Below are 16,668 nucleotides of genomic sequence, written 5' to 3' on the forward strand. Positions count from 1 at the left end.
CGGGGCAGAGGGTTCGATGAACATCCTTATATACAGCTTCCCCGTGTTGCACTTTGGTCGTCACCCTTTGTGGTTCACATCATTTCTCTTCCTCATTCTAAAGCCGTTCGCACGTTTAATCTGCATAAATCTTGGGTCTTTAGACGGGCCCGGAGTTTATAGTCCAAAAGGACATAATTAATTTGAGATGATTGTTTTAACCAAAGAACAGGTCAGTAAGATTAAAGAAAAGTTGGGGATTTCACAGAAGTTTGAGCGCGGTTTTATTAAGGTTTGTGCTCAGTGTGAAAATAAAATATAGACGATTATTCATTTTTAAAAAAAAAGTGTTCATCACAGAGCAGTAATTCAATGTTTAATCTGTGGAGTGAGAACCACGGCTTTGCATTTATTCATTCAGCTGATGCTTTTTTCCAAAGGAACTTACAATGTTAAGGTTACAATTATTTACTCATTTATGCGGCTGGTTAATTTTTTTTTTGTACTGGAGCAATTCAAGGTAAGTACCTTGCTCAAGGGTACTACAGCAAGAGGTGGGGATCAAACGTGGTCTTTGGATCCACTCCACGTGTTTTCAAACGCACCTCCCAAACTGTACATGGTTGTACAATGTTGACTCCTAAGACATAAGAGGATATTCTGTGCTTTTTCATAAGTGGATCTTCATCTTCCTAGAAACGCATCTTAAAAAATTTCCATATGAATTACAGTCGCCGTAATAACCGTTATATCCCGTAGCAGCGTTTTTCTTACAAGTTCTCTTGCTCCGAAGCAGCTTACCACGATTTTACCCATTTACAGACCAGGATCATTTTTACTGGAGCACTGTTATGGGAGGTACCTCACTCAAGGGTACGAGATCGGAAGGGGGATTCGAACCGACAACCTACAACGGGGCAAACTGTTATTTTGACAGGCTAGAGTACAACAGGTGACAGGTTTGAAGCCCATCTCACACATGTGAGACTGGATCTAAAGCAAGGGAAGCACAGTTCTTCTGTGCCCTGAATGATGCAAAGCCACATGCAGTTTGATTTGCCACCACCGGCCAGATGCGCACCCGCGTCATCTGAGACGCTCAAGAGCTGCGTGACACAGGGGCGGAACCGCGACCGCAGCCCAAGCGCACGTGAACCATGAGTCAGGTGGGGTCGACCTTCTTGAAAGCGGTGAGGCGGCGCCCGGCCAGCGAGAACCGTGTCTCTAAAGGTGAGGCGCACCAGCGACCGCGGCGGTCCTATGGCGCCCCCACAAAAAAAGCCAAGTGGCTCCTTTGACGGCAGGAAGGCGAATGGAGACGTGACTTCGCGTGCATGAAGATGAGCGAAAACAGGGAGAAGAAGACAAACCAGATTTGAGGTTGAGGGTAAATCAAGCCTGCATGGTCTCCCCTTGAAAAATACCTTGAAAATACCTTTCAAGTCATGCTACCAGACCAGAGATTCATGGGACGGAAGGGGTTTTACCTTCATACAGGATGTTCTCCCTCCAGGCATCGCTCGAGGGCCCTGACACCGTGCAGGACACCCCCCTGCAACGAAAACAAAACCAAATCTGCTTTCACGCGCAGATCATCCAAAATCAAAGGTCAGTCATAACTCAGATATGATGATGCGGAAAGTTCCAGAACCTCCCAAGTACTGGAAACGAATATAAAACTTTATTTGTGCAGTCAAGTGCGGACTTTGGCAACTGGGCCACAACTGTAGTTATTTGAAACGTTAAACATTGGTGAACGATCCGAATAGACTCCCACTTGACATTTTGCTCTCTGTGTTTGGAAGCGACTGTCTGCTGGGAGTCCTTCTTTCGGCACCTTAACCACAACAGAGGAAACAGGAGCTGAGGCTGCAGCATAATTTGGGAAGGACAATAAATTGTGAGGTGTGTCTTTGATTGAAGACCATTCGCTCAATGCTAGGATTCTGACTGCGGTAAACGCAGTAAAACCTGTTCGTTCATTCTGCTCTCGACACACCCGCTCCGTCACCGAAGCGTAAAATAGAAATTCGAAACATTCCAGACACGCCCCCCTTTTTTCTTTTTTTTAAAATCAAGCCAATCTAATTTGTTCATGTCAATAAATTTGTCTAATGGACAGTGGGAAAGTACATACACACACACACATTTTCAGAACCGCTTGTCCCAAACGGGGTCGCGGGGAACCGGAGCCAACCCGGTAACACAGGGCGTAAGGCCAGAGGGGGAAGGGACACACCCAGGATGGGACGCCAGTCCATCGCAAGGCACCCCAAGCAGGACTCGAACCCCAGACCCGCTGGAGAGCAAGACCCGGTCCAACCCACTGCGCCACCGCGCCCCCCATAGTGGGAAAGTAAAAAAAAATAATTTGCTTCGGTCCCGGAAAACGGGGTAAAATGGGGATTATATAAAGGGACGTGTGAGTGTGTTTTTTAGTGTTTTCACGAAGGAGCTGTGCTGGTGTTTTGTGGAGTATGCACTTCCTCGCAGCATTTTCATGGGTGTCCTTCAGGTGCTCTGGTTTCCTCTCACAATCCAAAGCCATGTGTTTCAGGTGGACTGGTCACTCTAAATGGACTTTAGTGTGTGTGTGTGTGTGTGTGTGTGTGTGTGTGTGTGTGTGGCTACCCTGCAATAGATAGGCAGCCCATCCCAGATGTACCCCCCCGTCCCCACACCTTGCACCCAGTGACTCTGGGACAGGCTCCACGACCCTGACCAGGACAACCATAAGTGAAAATGAGTAAAAGACTTTCATTTCTAATTCCCCTTCACATACACACACACAGAAAGAGGTACTGTGTATAAATGTCATTTATATAAGTATTATTTATATATTATCATAAGCATCATAAGTTCCAATAGGGCCCAAAATCTTACTGACACCCCATGAATGACAAAATGTAAAATTAATAAAAATTGTGTAGAATATATTGACCTTTCTTTACAAAAGCTGATAGAATTCCAAGTATTATTTTTATTGTGACTAATCCATTCATATTTTTTATTATTTCAGAGACATGTGCATGTTTGTTCTATTTCCTTTGCGTATTATCTGTGACCACTTGTACAATGCAGGGTCACGGTGGTCCGCCACCTACCCCAGGAAGTACAGGGTGTGACGCATGGTACAACCAGGAGAGGACACCAGGGCAATGACATACGCTCATAACACCCACACACACCACAGAATTTTTAGGGTTGCCACTTGTCCTGAACTGTATGTTTTTTGAATGTGGGAGGAAACCAGAGCACCCAGAGGAAATCCATACAGATACAGGGAGAACACATAACTCTTGAGAGAGACAGCCAGAGTTGAACCGTCACCCACACAGCAAAGGTGCTGTGAAGAAGCAGTGTTACCCGCTACGCCACCCAAACGGGAACTCATTTACGCTTTAAATAATTACACCTATTGCACAACAAGAGCAAAGTTTGGTGGGGTCCATTTAATGACCCCCACACACGTTGTCTGAAACCGCTCGTCCCAAGCAGGGTCGCGGCGAACCGAAGCCTAACCCGGCAACACAGGGCGCAAGGGACACACCCCGAGACGGGACACCAGTCCGTCGCAAGGCACCCCAAGCAGGACTCGAACCCCAGACCCACCGGAGAGCAGGATCTGGTCAAACTCACTGCACCGCTGCACCCCCCATTTAATGACCTGTCACATATAAATGCAAAAGCAAAAAAAAAAAAAAACAGCTCAACAGAACGCCTCCCGGTTTAAACTACGAGACAACAAGTATGTGCTTGTTTGTGGTAGTGGATCATCCTCAGGCAGGTTGGTTCGTTTCATTCCTGGGTGTAAAATATCACAAGAGAGATTATTTACTGCTCACCTTACACCTATCGCATACTCTCTGCTGAAATAAGAGAACTATTCATTTGTTTACTTTGATTTTACAGAGCACCAGGTTTCATAAGGGTTCCTTCCACATATCTTGCTGTGATTTGCTCACTTTTGATTGCTTTCAAAAAACATGTGTACATGGTTACCATAGTAACCAGTCAAACCAGTCAATACAGCAGCCTGACTAACTGGAATATTTGGTCACTTGGCACCAGGTACGTCCAAAGATGACAACTCCAGCAGATACACCCATAGGTGACACTGAACAATGTCTTGAAATGTTGAAGTGCAGCGGAACCCCGTTATTATGTGATCAGCGGGGTTCAAAAAATTCAATTCCGCAAAATGTGGGCTCGTGTTACTGTGATGATAATGAGAAAATACTCTCTTCCAGTTGCTGTGTGTAAAAAAGGCTAAAAATATTTTCATTTATTTCTCTGAATTTATTAGACGTGTAGAAATAGACCAATTATTACAAACAAAACGTGTACATAAATTTAAAATTTAAATACTAATACTTATAGAACACAGTGCCACCCTCACCTGGACAAGTAGAAAAAGAAACTGAACTAAACTAATTTACTAATAATAATAATAATAATAATAATAATAATAATAATAATAATAATAATAATGGCACTAGGAGAAACTTTTGGAACAGAGGGCCGAAGCTGTTCGTGTTATAACCAAATTTGAGTTATGGTGTAACTCAGTATCACAAGATTTCACTGTATGTGTTACTCAGTAGGGGTGCGGTGGCGCAGTGGGTTGGACCACAGTCCTCCTCTCCGGTGGGTCTGGGGTTCGAGTCCCGCTTGGGGTGCCTTGCAACGGACTGGTGTCCCGTCCTGGGTGTGTCCCCTCCCTCTCTAGCCTTACGCCTTGTGTTACTGGGTTAGGCTCCGGTTCCCTGTGACCCTGTACGGGACGAGCGGCTCTGAAAGTGTGTGTGTGTTACTCAGTACTGATTTTCAGAGCTGGTATTTATTACGCATTTGACTTTTTCTAATTTTCTCAAGTTCCAGTGTGTTTTAAACATTAAATTTGAACTTTTGATCCTTACTGTATTACTTTCCAAAAATGTGTACTGTTTATTGTAATGAAAAGCATATCAAGTCCTGGGTTTGCTTACTAGTATGTCATATCAAAATTCAACAGCAAACAACAAAAATGAATATTTTTCAAAAATCCAGAAATATTTTCAGACCAAACAGAATATGTTTGAAAATATGATATTAAAGACCATGGCCTGCCTCCGGGACTGTGTATTCAGGAGGAAACCGGGACCATAACCACTATATTTTACTTTGCTCCTTTTTCAAAAATGTACATGTGTTAAGGAAAGAAATGTGGAGCAACTATTTTAACCAGACAGGGGCATGGTGGCGCAGTGGTTTGGACCGGGTCCTGCTCTCCGGTGGGTCTGGGGTTCGAGTCCCGCTTGGGGTGCCTTGCGATGGACTGGCGTCCCGTCCTGGGTGTTTCCCCTCTCCCTCCAGCCTTACGCCTTGTGTTGCCGGGTTAGACTCTGGCTCCCTGCGACCGCGTATGGGACAAGCAGTTCAGAAAATGTGTGTGTGTATTTGAACCAGCTGGTCCAGCAAGAATATTCACGGTCCTTCAGCTCCGATTTTACCTTCTCATGTCCTACCGCATAACTTGTTTGTCTAGATCCGCTGTTTGTCTTATACACTCAAGCAGCTACCTATAGAAGCGAGGAGCAAACAGCAAACGCACAGATATCATGATATTCAATGCCGATGTTGTTGGAAACATTCTTTGTAATTCTCAGGAGCCTTGGGAGAGAAACGGGTTCAGAGGACGTGTGACGAGGCCCTTGAACGACTTCTGAGAACCCGCTCCTGACCGGTACAATAATTTTCCAGCGTTTATCTCAAGTGACCGATGAGCTGACAAACATCATTCGACAACGGAAACCTTCAACGTAGAGGAGAACAAGTCTGGTGAGCTGACATTTTGCTGGGCCTCCCTCACACTGAAGAAAGTGTGTGAAGCGACCCGGAGCTGGCATAGACCCAGTGCCGCAGTGCATTGTGGGTAAAAGCAATTCCGTCAGAGCCACTCGCATTCTCCGAACACGTTTGGTCTTTTGTGTATGTGAATGGATGGCAGGAGGCGGTGGGGGGGGTGGGGAGATCTTGACGAAAGCTCAGCAGAAATGCTGGAGGCCGGGGAGGAATGCTGGGCACAGGAAAACCCACAGGAACGGCCCCCCGCAACCTCCCGCGCATGGTGGCCTTGGCTGCATCCAGGACTTTTTTTTTTTTTGTTTTTCTCCGACCTTTGGTGTTTAAATTTAAATGTTTCCACATCTAATAATTGTCATCTCAAAGCCTTCTGTGCTGGGGGGGGGGGGGGGGTCATGTTTGGAACTTTGATCATGAAGCTCTGAGCACTACCAGCGATTTTGATCATCTCAAATACGACAATCATACTGCTCTCTTATGGTGTTTCATTTTTCAATATTTCAATATCTATCAATAAAATCAATATTTTTACTTCTGTATTACTTTTTCATGCTTCAAATGGTGTGTGTGTGTGTGTGTGTGTGTGGGGGGGGGGGGGGGGGGGGGCATAACTAGGATGTATATTTAAATTCTCCAACAGTTTTTCCCCAAACTGTTCACCATGGGTGGCAGTAAAAGATATATGTGTAAAGTGTGATAAAGCAAAGAAGTGCAAAAAAGGCAAAACATCGCTGAGGTCTAAATATATATACAGCATAGTTTTCATCCTCGGTATCCTCCACAATGTCCTGCTAAGGACCTTTGTTTCAAATGTGCCTGGATGTTCAATAAAATGTCCAAAAATAACTCACCCTGCTGAAGTCTCACTGACTGCCACGTCTGTGGGGGGAAAGAAAAAAAAAAAAAGAAGGGAGGGTTAGAATGGGTTCTCATTGATTTTTTTTTTTTGTTTGAAATCGACCACAACCGCGCTGTATTATTATAAAGTGCAGAGTTTTAACTTCGGCTCGGCCAACACTACGGGCAGAGAGACATTTGCCTGAGAGAGACAAACAGTTTTGTCGTTAAAATATGAACGCAAAAACAAAAAAGAAAAACAGCAGAAGTTTACAGTAATATCGATTGTTTTTCCTCCACCTGACAAAAACGTAGCAACTGGAGACAAATGCAACAAATCTGCAATGAAAATGCGAGGGAGCAGGTTGAGAAACAGCACCGAAACTGACAAAAAAGTCTGCATAACACTGGCAATTTACAACACGAACTCAATTTTATTATTGCGTTGACTTTGAGAAGCTCAATACGCATAAAGTGCTTCGGACAAAGATGTGCGTTCAATGATACTTGAGTGTAATAATAACTGAAAATATCCCCCCGAACGCCATGCACACATGTACTCCCACGGGTGCGCTCATGGCAAAAAGCATGATTATTTGACGTTGTTCTTCTCTCAGGTCTGATGACAGCGCTCCGTTACACGTCGCTCGCACAAATTCGAAAACGGCTCAAACGTGCACGCCGATTATGGCAAACGAGCGCGACGCATCATCGGAGGATTAAACCTGCACGGCTGCGTTCACCTGATCCGTCTGCGAGGCGCGGTTCGTCCTCCGAGCCCCCGGGGGGCGCTCCGTTGATGCCCGCTCGAGTGTTTTTCGTCTGCGATTTTGACACCTCTTCCGAGAGGGGGTCCGCTGCCACGGTGCTTCTACTAGACGGCAGTCCATCCATCGCAGGCATGTCTCCCTCCACCACCAAGCCCCCCCTAGTATCCTCGCACTTAGGGGTCACAGCAGAGCGCTCTTCCTCGCTGTCCTCGAACTCAAACTCCTCCCCTTGTTCGTCATCCTCCCCCTCTTCCTCCTCCTGCTGCGCTTCCTGGGAACCTCCTGCGGTCAAGGGCTCTGAAACAGAGGCGCAGAGCTCATAGAACCCGGAGCCACAGTGGAGCAAGCGGCTCATTGCACATATTTATTAGTCACACTGTATAATTTGACCTCTGCCTCAACAGTAAGTGGCTGCAGATCCAGTTTCTGAACATGCCAGACCCCCTAGTTTTTTTTTTTATTATAAGGCTTCACGGGCAGATGGTCAGCATATGAACGAATGCAAATAACAGGAATTAATTACCAGCTCCTCACAATGAAGCCTTTAGTGTCTCAATTCACAAAACCAAAACACTCTTGCCTAAATATCTGGCTGCAGTAATTTGCTGCTCATTGTCGTAAACTCCCACATACCGACATTTTTCTCTGCTGCCAAAGACGATTCAAACTTTTGCAATAAAATGCACGTTAAGAGCGCAGCTGTGCTGAAACTGATGGTCACGTTCATAACATAAAGATACGTTACCAACCTAAAAATATCATTATACAAATATATGTTACGAACCTAAAATTTTTACAGCTAAATTACTTTTCCCACCGATTCTATGCGGCACTTAGAATACCACACTTTTCGCACTTGTTCCCTCTTTACCGCAGATTCACCTGCTAGAAATACTGCGCTTATAATTAAGATACAATAACGTAGGAGGGGAGGGTGCGGTGGCGCAGTGGGTTTGACCCGGTCCTACTTGCCGGTGGGTCTGGGGTTTGAGTCCCCCTTGGGGTGCCCTGCAAAGGACTGGCATCCTGTCCTGGGTGTATCCCCTCCCCCTCCAGCCCTACGCCCTGTGTTGCCGGGTTAGGCTCCGGCTCCCCGCGACCCCGCATGGGACAAGCGGTTTCAGATGGTGTGTGTGTGTGTGTGTGTGTGTGTGTGTGTGTGTGTGTGTGTGTGTGTAATGTAGGATGAATTACATTTTCCCCAGAACCGAAAAACATTCACATATGAGGTTCTCCTTGCCCTAAAACGGATATCGGTCACATCGATGTCAAGATGAAAACTGAAATAAACTGCCATAAATGTATCATTGCCATGACAGTACTGAAAATATCGTTTAAAGTGTAGCGGAAACAAAAAAAAAACGAAAGTAATCTGAGACACAAAGTACTGATGGAACGAAACCGTGCGACTGGGGAAAACTGAGGAAACTGGGAACCTGGTTGGCCGACACAGCGATCTCCGATTTTTTTCGTGTCACGGGCGATAATTTGTATGAAGAGATGAGTGAGTTATTGGGTGTCCTTTGTATACAACCCATAAATGACAGCCAGGGGTCTATTTTTAGCGGACGGCCGACTGCTGAGTCAGGACTTTAACGAACATCAAAAAGTGCGAGATCTTCTGAGTCAACAAATATGACAAAGGCCGGCAAGAACGTGTGGTTTGGTCGAGGGCTCCGCTGTGGAAAAACAGGTAGGACGTCCCCTGATTTATGGACTATGAGAGGACAGCGAGGTGGGGCGGAAAGCATAATTGGTCAGCGAAAAGAGTCACGTGTTTTGGGGAAACTGATTAGCACACAATGGCGCAAACATTTTTTTGCACAATTTAATTCCGCGCCAACATGCCAACGCAACGGTTCGGCATCTGTTGCGGGGATTACACCCACGGACATGCGAACATATGGCTACTAAAAGGTTTGTTGCTTCTCTAATGGCTCACCAGCGGAGGTACGGTCTGCCTGGAACTCCTCTTCTGCCGCTCTTCAGATCCTCATCTCGGCCAATAAACCACTAAGGGAAGCAGGCTCGAACCGTAAATGTTCCCGTGTCATAACCCTTAGCCTTTATTATTTTATTACTGCTATTTTCTGTGTTAATGCAAAGTCCATCCATCCATCCATCCATCGTCAATAACCACTTTATCCAGTTCAGGGTCATGGTTGTCCAGAGCCTATCCTGGATGCACAAGGTGTGAGAGGGTACACCCCGGATTGGGTGCTAGGCACTGTGATTCAGAATTCCTCGTATTTGTTTAGCTGGATGTTTTATTAGTTCATTACGGGTTAGGCCCCTTCTGGGACTTGATCCACTTATGAGTCCCTGTCCTTAACCGCCTCCCTACCTGTGCTGGCTGTTTCAATTCACGGGATGACTGTGTTACCCTCCTGCCTGGATGCTGGTCAAGGGCACGTGGCAGATGGTGCGGCACCGAGGTGTTCCTGATGCAGCAGATGGCCAGCTGGCAGAAGTTCAACCTCGGACGCCGTGGGCCCTGCTCTCCTATCGTGCCTCGGGCCCAGGGGTTAATGCGGCTTCTCCGGGACCGTGATGAGATGAGAGGTACTTAATCTCTAAGTCCCAGGAGCTTTGGTTTTTGGATGCTGCCGTGCAGTAGCCACAGGTAGCGCGCAGGCAAACCAACTGCAGTTGTGACCAAACCGGTAGCAGGTTCGAGTTTCATAGAGAGTTTTGCTATTGTTCCTCGAGGTACAAAAACTGAAACTCTTCAGCAAAAAAGTGTCCTTCCATTATCAATAACCGCTTGCCCAGTGCGGGTTCGCGGTGGTTCAGAGCATCCCGGAGGCATGCGCTGCGAGTCAGCGTACCCCCCAGACAGGATGAAGGCCCATCTCCAGGTAATCACACGCTCCGTCACTCACACACTAATTTACTCGAACCCTTGTCTGAACTCACGACGCAGGAGCTGTGAGACACCAGTGCTCCATATACATTTTTTAAAACAGTTTAAATAATAATAATAATAATAATAATAATAATAATAATAGTCTCCTACAGGGTTTATAGAGAGAAGAAAACAAGAGAGAAATGTCTCAAAAATGCTATTTCGCTCCTAGTCAATAAAGTTGACTGATTTTAACTGATGAATAACACCAAGAACACTTATTATTAGTATTTGTTAAAGAAAAGCTTCCTCCATATGTGAAAAATAATAGATGCCCATAATACACCGTTGATAAAATAACAAGACATTAATTATAATAATAAACTATATGTAATGCCTGAAAAAGGCAGGAGCAGAATTCATTATATATACTTCCCTTATATATTAAGGTAATCTGTAATAATTATATATAGATTACTGATTACCTTCCTTATATATATATATATATATATATATATATATATATATATATATGCATGCATACAATGCAATACACACACACACACACTTTCCGAATCGCTTGTCCCATACGGGGTCACGGGGAACCGGAGCCTAACCCAGCAACACAAGGCATAAGGCTGGAGGGGGAAGGGACACACCCAGGACGGGACAATCCATCGCAAGGCACCCCAAGAGGGACTCGAACCCCAGACCCACCAGAGAGCAGGACCCGGTCCAACCCACTGTGCCACCACGCCCCCCTACAATGCACTATAATTATATAATAATATATAAATAAATAATATACATATTAATAGACAGAATACGCAACCCAGACACCATACCTGGCTCACTGTTATCACAGTTATCGCAGTTAGAGGGCAAACAGGCCTGCACTCATGTTTCTGAAAACCTGACATCTGCTTTATATTGTAATTATGGCCAAACTATTTCCTGTGCAGGAAAAACTCCAATGTGGGATTGGCCGGTTCACACCCCCCTGGGAGGCGGGGGGGAGGGGCTGCTGTGAGGCATGTGTAATGGAGAGGAGCGGCAAAAGGAGCCGAGTTAACAGAAACCAGTGCGAGTTACAAACAGGGGTGCGGTACGCGGTGAGTAATCGCGCGTGGAGATCGCACGGCATCGGGCCTCTCGAGGGGAGCATCTCGGAGAAGGAACGGGCGAAGGCACCGTCGCTCGTTTCGTTTAAACTAAAACGACACGCTGCACTTACACGAGCTGGCTTCCACGCGTTTGCGCCGTTGTGCATTTCCGCCAGTGGCTGCCCTGGCTGTGTTCAAGGTGAGCGGAAACTCACCTGTAGCAGGTGGGATGGGGTCATGTGAGGATGCCATCGAGTTTGTCTGCGATCACATGCGTCTTCCTGTTAAGGGGAGAATGTGTGTTTTGAGCGGGTCATAGAACACAAGCACCTTTATTACATTAACATTTATTCTTTTGTTGACTCTTATCTCCAAAGCAACTTGGAACGTTAAGCTACTTGCAGTGATTTATCCACTTATACAACTGGGAAATTTTACTGTGTCGATTCAAGGTAAGTACCTTGCTCAAGGGCACTACAGCAGCATCAAACCTGGGTCTTCTGACTGAAGGGCAGCAGCTTTAACCACTACGCCACCTGCTGCCCATCACAACGAAATGCACTTGAATTCCATGGGGTTTAAGGAAGGGTTAATAAATTCCTATGACCATGACATGAATGCACACATCCTCCTGTGGTGAGCAGAGAAACGCGCTCAAAGTCACGCTGGTCAAACAAAACTATGTTAGTCAAACAAAAAAGCACCATGTAATGCAGTAAAATGTCTGTATTCGGTTAGTCTGTGGTTTTGAGTCAGCTTTGAGCGAACAATTCTTAGAACCTATCTTTTTAAAGATGTTCTCGCGATTCAGTGGAGAAATGCCGTTTGAACGTACAATATATTTAATTGTGAAACCTTTCCCCAAGACACCAATATACCACATCAATTTTCCAGTATTAAAAAGTTCAAATGCAATGCGCTATGTGGCGGGTCAGGGGTTTGAGCCCCGCTTGGGGTGCCTTAAGGTCAGCTTTGTGTTCCATGCAATATGTACCATGGTGGCTTAAGCCACTGCCTTGCATCTGAGGGATCTGGGTTCAAATCCCCCCACCTGCTGTAATACCCTTGATGGAGGTATTTAACCTGAATCACTACAGTAAAAATTACTCAAGTGTATAAATAGGTAAATCACTGTAAGTAGCTCAGTGTACAAACATAATATTATAAATTACACCGGAGAAAGGATTCCACTATCTTAATTATTATGTATTGTTGTAATGCTGCAAAGCTCTATTGGAGAGTCGTGGTAAAGCGAGAAGGACGGATGCTGCGTAGAACGTGTACTGACGACTGTACAACGTGCCCCTACACCTCTGGTCACTGTACTTCGATGGGACAACATCAAGTTGAGCCCCAATGGCAGTTTCCCGTGTCGATACGGAGCCGTTGGGCCAAGGACACGTTCAATGGATCCCAGCCTGAATTCCCATGATGCCACGGCATAAACAATGACGAGTCTGTAAGAGCGGCCTTGGTGCAGACCCAAAAACATTGTTGCTGCATTTGTCATTCAAAAGGCCAAGTTACGCATTAAATTGTCGCGCGAGCCAGTTTTTGGCCTTCGGAACAGAGGACATGACAAACGGAGCACCGTTTTCGCTTGCACGGTTTCTTAATGTGTATTTTTTTTTTTAAAAACTCAAGTCTAGTATTTATCCTCCTATTGTTCAGAGACATAAATTATACTGATGCATAACATGAGATGATAAAATAAATTATACAGGATATGCTGGGCTATGTGCTCTGCTCTGCTTTCTCTCAGTTCACTCTTTTTATATATTTTGAGTATCCTGATTTATTCCTCATCTTTAAAGCAGAGGTTTTTAACCTTTTTTCAGGCCAAGGATCACTTTAAGAACCTGATGAATCCCAAGGAGCCCTCCAAGAAAAATTCCCATAATTAAATTTGGAAAAAAACATTGCACTCAATTTATTGCCCTGAAATCTGAGTACCCTCATATTAAATCATCTCATGCATAGTTACATTTTTAATCTTATTTGCAGTTTATTTAGTTACACTGTGATCATTTCCAAGCAAGCCTGCACTTCACAGACCCCCGAATGCAATCCTTGGACCTGAAAGGAGTACCTGGGCTCCTTGTTAAGAACCCCAATTCTAAAAGACTTTGGAATTCACAATTAGAATTGAATCTCAAGTATTACCCCTTAACATGACATGTGCTCATTCAGTGGTCACTTTCTTCAAAGTAACTTAGAATGTTAGTTTTGCATACAAAGCTAATTATAATGATTTGCCCATTCATACAGCTGAGCAATTTGTACTGCGTCACTTCAGGGTTAGTACCTTGATCAAGGGTATTACAGCAGGAAAGTGGGTTTCAAACCTGCGCCCTTCAAGTGCAAGGCAGCAGCTGTAACCACTATGCCCCCTGCTGGCCTCATCTGCAACCAAATGCCAACGACTGATACCAGGCCAAAAAAAAGTTTGCAGAACTAAGAATTTGACACACACACACACACACACACACCTATGTTAACACTCCCTGGCGCTCGCACCCTAAAACACCCGTGAAAACGATCACCACGGCACAACGGGCTGCTTTGTTTTCTGGCCCGGACTTTCGACAAGAAAGCAGGCGCAGCAGCGCTCGCACCCGCTTCTCGCCTGGCTCTCGGCTCCTCCGCAGCGGTGGGGGATAGAACTGGAGCTCGGGACCGCGAGCCAGGCCGTCAGATTCCTCGGGTGTGTGCAGCGGGTCTGCGTGCACCACGCGGGCCACCGGGACAAGTGCCCGGCTTTCCAGGCGGACGTGACAGCTCACATACGCTCATCTTCCAGAGGAACCTGGGAATCCAAACTAGAGGCTCATTATATTTCATCAAACCAATATTATGAGCATCCTGTACAATTTAATACGAAACAAATGCCACACTATATTTCAAAAAACATTTTGATTCTGTATTTGTGTAATGTCCCGTGATTTGTAAGTTGCTTTGGATCAATGCACCTGAAAATAAAGTAAGGCAAATTTCAAATACAATTTTCACACTTTTTTTAAAAAAAAGAAAGGGGAAAAAATAAAAAAAAAAAAAAAAAACCTTTTCCTAGTTAAATTTGGTTTACTGCTGCTGCTGGTGGGGGTGCGGCAGCACAGCAGGCTTGGCTGGGTCCCACTCTCTGGTGGGTCTGGGGTTCGAGTCCTGCTTGGGGTGCCCTGCAATGGACTGACGTTCAGTCTGGGGTGTGGCCATTGCGCCCTGCGATGCCGGGTTATGCTCCGGGTCGTCGTGACCCTGCTCAGGAGAAGCGGTCTCAGACTCTCTGTGTCTCTCTGTGTCTCTGTGTGTGTGTGTGTGTGTGTGTGTGTGTGTGTGCTGCTGCCAGTGCTTTTAGTGGACAGTGTATGATATGTTCAAGTGCCTCAGTCTGTATTGCAAGATGTGTAGGAACAAATGCTACTGAAAATTCTTTTGTTCTCAGTCATAAATCAGCATTATCATCAGTTGAACTGATTAATAATTATTAATTATCAATCAATATTAATTATTAAGGAAAGGCAACTTAAAGTTAAAGGTTTGTATACTAAGCTACTTACTGTTATTTGCCAGTTTACACAGCTGGGTAATTTCTACCCGAGCAATTCAGGGTAAGTACCTTGACTAAGAGTACTACAGCAGGAATGGGGATTTGAACCTGCCACCTTCCGATTTCAAGGTGGTTCCAACCACAGCATCGCATACTATCACTCCTGATTTTTTTGTCATCATTTACCTTATGCTATTGTCCAAAGGAGCTTCCGATGTTACGGCAGAGTACTGCAGGAGAAATTTTATGGGTCCAAGTATGGGTCCCAGTACCACATAGTCAACAGGTCCCTGTGTGAACGTACAATGTTCAGTGCTCTCCTTTGGAATTATGTGCCATCATCCGCAACAAGCCTCGTTTGACAGGACCTCCATGGCGCATGAGGGTTAACGCCGCTATTCCCTGCGACCTCCATCTCTCACCCAGTGCCCAGGGGGTCAGACCGTATGAATAATTCCCAGCCCACTGCCGGCTATGCCGAGGGGGGTCCCGCTGGGCCTCAATAGACAATAGCCAGAAAGCAGCTGCGGTGGATGTGTGTGAAGAACAGGAGCGGGATTGTTGGGACACAGTGCAGTGGGAGTCCGCTCCTTCGCTCCTATAGGGGAGCGCCGTGTCAGGGTCGCATTGGGGCTCCTCCGTGACCCGCCGATAATAACCCCCTCCGCACGCCCGGTGCCTCAGCCCATGCTATCGGCCAGCCGGCCGAGTGCTTCCCTGCTGGCAAAGCACCAACACGGTTTCTGGCGAACTTCTTTATGACATCAAATCCTCCGCATTTTATTGAAATGAAACAAAGGGTATTTTTCAGTGCCAGATTATTTTGCTGTGTCGCGTATTGGTTTAATGTGAAAAAGGGAGGGAGCAGTAGGAAAACACTAATTCCTGTTTTCTCAGACATACTGTAATTTCCTTACAAACAGTCCTTTACTGCCTATTGCTCAGCTTCCACCGAGATTAATCGTGTCACCTATCCATCTATCTATCCATGTATCTTGATACATACGTGCATACATATATATGTGTGTGTATATAGATATACACACACACACAATGGATGGATGGATGGATGGATGGATATGTCTGTTTTTCTGTTGGTCTGTCTAGGCATTTAGTCTGAAATTTTACATCTGGGACCCAGGTCTCACAGAGCACTAGTACAAAGCCAAGCTCCACTGCCCAAAGAGTGAAAGAGCGAGAAAGAAAGAGCAAAAAGGCGGGAGAAAGAAGGAAAGACCCCCGTAAAGGAGTCAAGTGTTTGGAATGGCTATCGCCATGGAGATGGACTCTTTCCCACTCACAGAAATAACACAGGCGGGGCCTTGGACACAGCAAACACACTCGCTGCAACATCTGCGAGGCCTTACACACAAACTCCGCTTCGCTTTCGCCTACTCGTCCCTTCGTTCCCCTGCGTCCGCCCAGGGAGCCCCGACGCAGGGATTCGCACAGCCCCCACACGGTGACACTGCACAGCGGTAAATCAATGCTCTAAACTCCCCCGAGCTGACTGAACACCGCCGGTTTCACTGTGTGCGCGGCTGCCGCATTCAGCCCTTTAACCAGGAGCGAAGTGCCTACATGGTACGAATTCGCGACCTTTAAATTCCCCTTTCAGACGCTCGCTTTCGCTTTTCTCGCGTGATCCTAAGCCGCATGTGTAGAGTAACTGTGTTTTACGAAAGGTGGCGTTTCCACGTGAACAAAACACACAAACGTTAAAGTGACGTGAGCGCACATTCA

At 45.8% G+C, this 16,668-nt stretch overlaps 1 protein-coding gene across 1 annotated transcript in view; it reads right to left on the bottom strand.

Annotated features, from left to right (window-relative positions):
• The window catches only part of arhgef10lb (Rho guanine nucleotide exchange factor (GEF) 10-like b), a 68,589-nt gene that overhangs the window by 50,156 nt on the left and 1,765 nt on the right, over positions 1 to 16,668 (bottom strand). Inside the window, exons 2-5 of the mRNA XM_018750630.2 lie at positions 11,594 to 11,659; positions 7,404 to 7,727; positions 6,675 to 6,702; positions 1,467 to 1,531 (exon numbers count right to left, since the gene is read on the bottom strand). Of these exons, the coding sequence (XP_018606146.2) occupies positions 1,467 to 1,531; positions 6,675 to 6,702; positions 7,404 to 7,727; positions 11,594 to 11,630 (454 nt within the window). The 5' untranslated portion in view covers positions 11,631 to 11,659. The remainder of the gene's footprint in view (positions 1 to 1,466; positions 1,532 to 6,674; positions 6,703 to 7,403; positions 7,728 to 11,593; positions 11,660 to 16,668) is intronic.

This window comes from Scleropages formosus, chromosome 2 (assembly GCF_900964775.1).
Source record: "Scleropages formosus chromosome 2, fSclFor1.1, whole genome shotgun sequence".
Classification (NCBI taxonomy): domain Eukaryota; kingdom Metazoa; phylum Chordata; class Actinopteri; order Osteoglossiformes; family Osteoglossidae; genus Scleropages; species Scleropages formosus.